Below are 6426 nucleotides of genomic sequence, written 5' to 3'. Positions count from 1 at the left end.
TGTGTGTGTGTGTGTGTGTGTGTGTGTGTGTGTGTGTGTGTGTGTGTGTGTGTGTGTGAATGTGTGTGTGTGCGTGCGTGCGTGCGTGCGCGTGTGAGTGTGTGTTATTATCGATATAAATAGTACCTTTGTTCGTCAATTCGAGATTAGCGTTCAATATATCGGTTGCCCACCATACTTAAATCGAATTAAATCACAGACTGCAGCATTGATAAAACTATAGAAGAAATGCCCGAAGAACATGACAGTTCTTCGTACGTACATGTTAACATACATGGTTGCTTGTCGATTTTTCTCTATACCCAATGTTGCGCGTAATTCTTATTATGCCTGTGGTTTGCTATCATGTAACTACGTGTCTATGTTACAGCAGACAGATATAGATAATGAGGCAGCTAAAGCAGCAGGAATGTTAGACAACTCGGGACCTAAAAGGTTGCACGTTTCCAACATACCGTTCAGATTCCGAGACCAAGACCTTCGACAGATGTTTGCGGTAAGTGTCATGAGCTCTTTCCATATTACATCTTTAAACGCAATTTAATTGGTTTATAATTACTGCACGTCTAGCACAGCGCTATGTGTAAGCAGTCAGTTAATTTTTATAACGATATATTTATATAATTATATATATATATAGATAAATAAATAAATAAATAAATAAATATATATATATACTCTTTAACGTATCAATAAAACATCAGCTATTTCGCGATAGGGTTGAAGTGACAAAAAGGTCTAGTGTGACTGTTATGTCAAATAATAAAAATAAAAATAATGACATTCTTTCGTAGCCTGCTTTAATTATTCGCACACGCACTCACAATGCAGTGCCGCGTTAACATCGTCTGCGCAGTTACGGAACACCTACGAGTATTGCCAGCAGCTTGTGCCAAGCTGAAGATGCGCTCAAGATGCGCGGTGATTCCATTAGCCGCATACGATTCATTATGGTAGCACGTATCTTCCCCCATCCCCGAGCTATAATACCAGTCTCGTCTTGTGTGTTAGCTCGCACCATTCTAGCAGTGTGTGCAGATGTTCGCAAATATTTCTTGCCGATTAAAACGGCCCCTCCGCGATCGAGCGATCTAGCATTACGTGTTCGTTGGCGAACCGAAGCGCGTGCCTATTTACTGCGGCTGTCATGGATACACAAGCGTCCCTGCTGTTCCGAACGTATACTGTGACAAGCGCGCTTTATATTTAGCCTCAACATAAATAAACGCGCTGCGCGAGGAGCGCACGTCGCGGGAACTAGATCATGACGTCTTGGACTTCGCGGTCGGGGTTCTGCGAGCACGTGGCAGATGCAGCGGCCTGCCGTATGTTAAGAGGATTCACCACCTTAGGATTCTCACTTACGTGATGTGATGATAGAACGCAGTACGTTTAGGGAGGTCCGTTGCTAATGCTGAGAACGACACGCCCATTGCCACGTCGTTTTAAAAATTGATGCCCGCAGTTCGATAATGCTCATTTAACTGGTGGCAAAAGGAGCATTAAACAGACAAAATTTAGACATACATTATTACAATGACTTGATAAATAATTGAATCAAAACAGTCATCCGAAAATGTAGAAAATCTGTAGTTTGGCCCACTGCCTTTTCACCTGTGATCTCAGGTGATTTTGCCTTTACCTTAAGGAGGAAACATGCCCCCTCGCTTCACACCTCTTGACCTTTAACCGTTTACCCTAGATTTGACCTCTTAATGCCGTTCCTCTCTTACGTCCAGCGTGTATCCGCATCTTACATTAAACGTCTTCGATTTGTGCGGCTGTTGTTGATGTCCCGCGAACGGGCGGACAGACGGAAGGACAGATGGACAGACAGATGGACAGACAGACGGGCGGGCGGACAGACGGGCGGACAGATGGACAGACGGGTGACGGATGCTAACGGCATTGTGAGCTCATTCTTAGCAACAGCTCAGATGAACTTGAATACAACAGGATGTTGATTCGCAAAATTGTTCACGAACAGTTGTTGCACGACGGAACATAAATATCCGCTGGCAATTTTCCTAATTACTCTAATAATAATGGCAACTTTATGTTTTTTTACGACGCGTTTTCTACCCGTTAGGCATCTTTAGATGAAAATGATCAAAGATGCAACGCGTTACAAATAGTTGCATTTTGACTTGCACATGATTAGCGGTCGAGCGAACTGAGTGTGCGTTCGAGCCGCGTCTTAACTCTTCCTGACAATTCTCAGATGCTTTCTTTTCATTCTTTCTTTCACAGTTCGGTCCTATATTAGACGTCGAAATCATCTTCAATGAACGAGGCTCAAAGGTAAGCCCTAGTATCTCATTGTGTGCATGCATGTCTGAGTGTGGTCTGGAAGCCTGTGAGATGTGTGCCATGAAATCGCCTGATAATCTTCGACTGTAGTCAAATATTTACACTTCTCATGATAATAAAACTCCAAATAAATCGATTACGCATACACGCATACACGTATAAACTTACGAAAGGTATATACGTATAAAATACGTATTAATAGTGTACACGTAAACAGCAAAAAGGCAGTTATTCTGCTCCATTAGATAAATTGAATCAAAAAAATGTGTGCACGTGTAAAAAACAAGAATTGAATTGTACAAAACCGACTCTGAAACGTTTTGCGCAATCACAATACACAAGACAGTCATCTGTCTCGTGCTAGAGTTATGTTGACGTGCATTTATGACATTTTATTTAATGGATAACACTGATAGCACTGATAGCACCGATACTTCAGGGACCATGCAGCATATCTGCTTATGTTTGTTTAAATATAAGTCATTGTTTTTTACGGGGTTGTTATGTTGTGAGATTATTCTTCCACGTGAATAGCAATAAATTATTTTGTTCACTGCCTCTTTCCGTGGACGACAGAACACGTAACTGCACTCACATTTAAGCGGCGCGTTCGTGATGCACGCAGATTTGTATTTGCCTTTGGCATACACAGACACTATGCGACGTGCTCGCCTACGAAGAAACTCGGCGGTTCAACTCACTCTTCGCAGTCATATTATAGGCTGATGCCGCTGATCGTCGCTATTTTTAAGCCACACACGCACATATGTGAGGTAACATCAGCGCGTATATAGCAGGGCCTGCGTGGTAGCGGGACTGCACACGTGTAGCAGTCAGGACATTTGGCAGTCAAGTCTTCTCGCAGCTTCGAAATCGATGGAGAAAAAATTAAAACCGTACGATTTCACTGGATTATGGCGTTCTGCCCACACAAATGGCAAAAACACTTCAGAATGTAATGGCTACTTCTGGATGAAGGCACTTAATGCGTGTGTTTTGTCAACAGGCTTCGTCTTTAACAAATACTCGTACTACTATGTGAGTTATTTTCGCGTATTTGTCGAAAACCCCGCGCGTTCGAGCAGAAGTTAGTGATGGATGCTAGCGATTTAGCTATCATTTATTACCGAGTAACAGCGAAAACGTACAACCAAGTGATGAACACGCATACTATAGATGATAGTGCTTGCCGATTCCGTCACCTTTCGCGCTCATATACAATGTCAATGTTTTCCGAACAGGATGAAAATATATAGAATTCGTGTACAACAAGATAAAAAATTGTTTTCGGAAATTTTCTCTGGCCTGCGTGAGTAGTGACGATGCATGATGCCTGCTGTTCCATTTGAACTTAACACCTACCTTGACATTGACCTTGACCATAATTCTGCATTTGACCTGGTTGCGCACGGGGCCAGGAAGTGACATTACGGAAATGTCGTCACTTAACCTTTCGCATTTAGCCTTATTTTCTAGTCAACAAGGCTGATTACGTTGTACTACAGTACTTAATTAGCATATAAAGTGTTAATTACATTGAATTAGAGTAGTTATTTAGTTCATAATTATGTGGTTAATTACGTTGTATTATAGTATTTTATATAGTGAAAATTAGATCGTATTACTTAATTAACATATATAGATATATTTGCCGTGTATTCGAGTACATAGTTACCGAATATAGTGAAAATTTGTATTCGTAGTCTGTATAGTGATAATTACAGTTTATTACATTCATAATATTTACCAAAATATGCATTTAACATACTAAATTAAACATTTCGTCAGGACTAACTACATGTCTTGTATAGATTTTCTGTAGCCAGCAATAGTAATATGAGTTAGGTTGAGAGGCCAGTTTCCTTGCCGACAAATTGGTGTCGACTGACTCTAAAAGTAATGAGTGTGAGGACGACAATAACAATACAAATGTTTTAAACAGTTAGTTCTTTAACAGCTTCTCACATCAACCGTAATACTGTGGAACAAATTCTTTCACCACAGTTATAAAATCTCACAGCATGGACATCTCACAGCAGGCATCCAACGAAGCTCTTTACGATGAGTACGTAAAAGATATAATGATGGTATACACAGGAAAATATTATCAATATTTCAAGATATAGTATACTTAGCATCACGAGGGAGAAAGGCCATGTCGAAGCACGTAGCACTTAGAATGATAATAAGGCACTTGACCGAATCCTCAAACATCATTGGTTTGCTTTGGTCATTGCACGTCAACCACTCAGATGTACTAGAGTGCGGCACGGCTCTTGCTAACACCCAGTTGCAGATGCAGAGCTTGCTATCACGACGGGATTCACAAAAATAATCCCAACGAAAATCACTTGGGATAATAATGATTTTCGAGAGGAGACAACTACAAGAGAAGGATCTACGCACAATACAAATGAGCTGTTATCCCAGAGGACCAATCATTCACGTGGCATGAATACGTAATACGGACTGTCAATAAGAACGATAGATATACCTCGGGTAAGATCAATAAACATGTGAGTTTATTCATAGAAATATTTTTTCGTTTGACACGCGATTCTTAATTATTTTTCGTTCTTTTCAGAAATTAGCCCATGTCCTAGTTCTATAAACGCATATATAAGCCTTATATATATATATATATATATAGAGATAGATAGATAGATAGATAGATAGATAGAAAGATAGATAGATAGATAGATGAATAGAGAAATAGACAGATTTGCTATTACTATCGGTATAATTTCAGCATCAGTATATGGGTTGCCTAGCTCTAAGTGGCGTGGCTGCATGCGCGTGTATCTAGATCTATATAAGTCGCCGTGGTAGCGAGTGGACCTATAGAAACAGTCGTAGGCTAGAGGCCGGAAGACAACCTAAACTGAGGTTTCAAACCAAGGCTATTACGTATAGCTTCAGGTTCATACAATTAAATAATATACAAGCTTATTCGTGGCAACATAATTTCGTTTGACTCTCGAAATATTGATAGAGCTATCTATATCAAGTGGTTTTAGGTTGCCCGCCAAAGTTGCAACGGGAACTGAAAACCAAGGACACTGGTTCTGGTTGGCACGGAGTGGGGCGCGCTATGTTGAAACAAATATGTAACTTAACGTAGTAAGCTAACCCTATTCTGTTACTTACATATTTGTGTCTAGGAGCTATATGATTCCAGACAGCCGCGGCTATATAAGTAGTCTGTATGGACTCAGGACCAGAGGGTTCAAGAGAAGAAAGGGAGCCGAAGAAAAGCGTACTAATGGTTTCAAGAACAGGGGTTATGAAGGAATCCAAGAGCTAAAAGAAACCAAGAGGTCTAAAGGGGCCCAGCTGGTGAAGGAAGTAATGGATATAAAAGAATCCAAAGAATGAAGGAAACCAAGGGATAGCGTTAATGATAGTTAAGGAAGCAATAGCACGCATAATTATACGGTCATATATATATATATATATATATGTATATACAGTTTAAGCATTTATACAGTTTGTATTTATACAGTTTGCATTTAGTGACTGATAGGCTGTTTGAGTGACTGTCTACCGTCGAAATAAAATTGGCCCGTTACTTATTCAAGCAGTAGCAGTGTTGTGTTTCACTCTGCTTTCCATCTAGCTGCTGCATAGCCATCCTGTCTAACAGCAGGAGGGGAAAAATCCCGAAATGAACATACACGTGAACACACACGAATATAAGCTGGCATAGCTTTCTTTCTTTCGTAGCGACTACCGATAAAGCCATTACATTACAAACCTGAGACACCCGTTTAGCACTGTATCGATTCTACAAGCACTGCCGCAGGAAAGCTGTGAAAATACATAGCTATACAATAAAACATAATCAGTCAGATGGCGAGGAGCATGTATTGCGTGTGAAAGGGTACTCTAGGGTCTACTGTAACTATTGCATCAATACGGTGGCCCGTCGCATGCACGCGTGGACGGAGTTTGCGTTATTAATTGGTGCATTCACACCGTAATGTAAACCTCGTCTTTGTCTGCATCGCATCGTCATGTGTGTGTGTGTGTGTGCGTGTGTGTGTGTGTGTGTGTGTGTGTGTGTGTGTGTGTGTGTGTGTGTGTGTGTGTGTGTGTGTCGTCGTCCGTCGTCGTCGT

At 40.8% G+C, this 6426-nt stretch overlaps 1 protein-coding gene across 9 annotated transcripts in view; it reads left to right on the top strand.

The window, feature by feature from the left end:
* The window catches only part of LOC106820841 (RNA binding protein fox-1 homolog 1-like), a 74194-nt gene that overhangs the window by 51761 nt on the left and 16007 nt on the right, over window positions 1-6426 (top strand). For 8 of the 9 annotated variants that reach the window (XM_014825425.1, XM_014825427.1, XM_014825428.1 and 5 more), the window contains 2 exons: window positions 371-496; window positions 2251-2301. In XM_014825425.1, the coding sequence (XP_014680911.1) occupies window positions 371-496; window positions 2251-2301 (177 nt within the window). The remainder of the gene's footprint in view (window positions 1-370; window positions 497-2250; window positions 2302-6426) is intronic. The other variant, XM_014825420.1, reaches the window with a different exon arrangement.

This window comes from Priapulus caudatus, unplaced genomic scaffold (genome assembly GCF_000485595.1).
Source record: "Priapulus caudatus unplaced genomic scaffold, Priapulus_caudatus-5.0.1 Scaffold49, whole genome shotgun sequence".
NCBI lineage: Eukaryota > Metazoa > Priapulida > Priapulimorpha > Priapulimorphida > Priapulidae > Priapulus > Priapulus caudatus.
The sequence above is the reverse complement of the archived record's forward strand: the minus strand, read 5'-3'. Positions and strand labels throughout refer to the sequence as shown.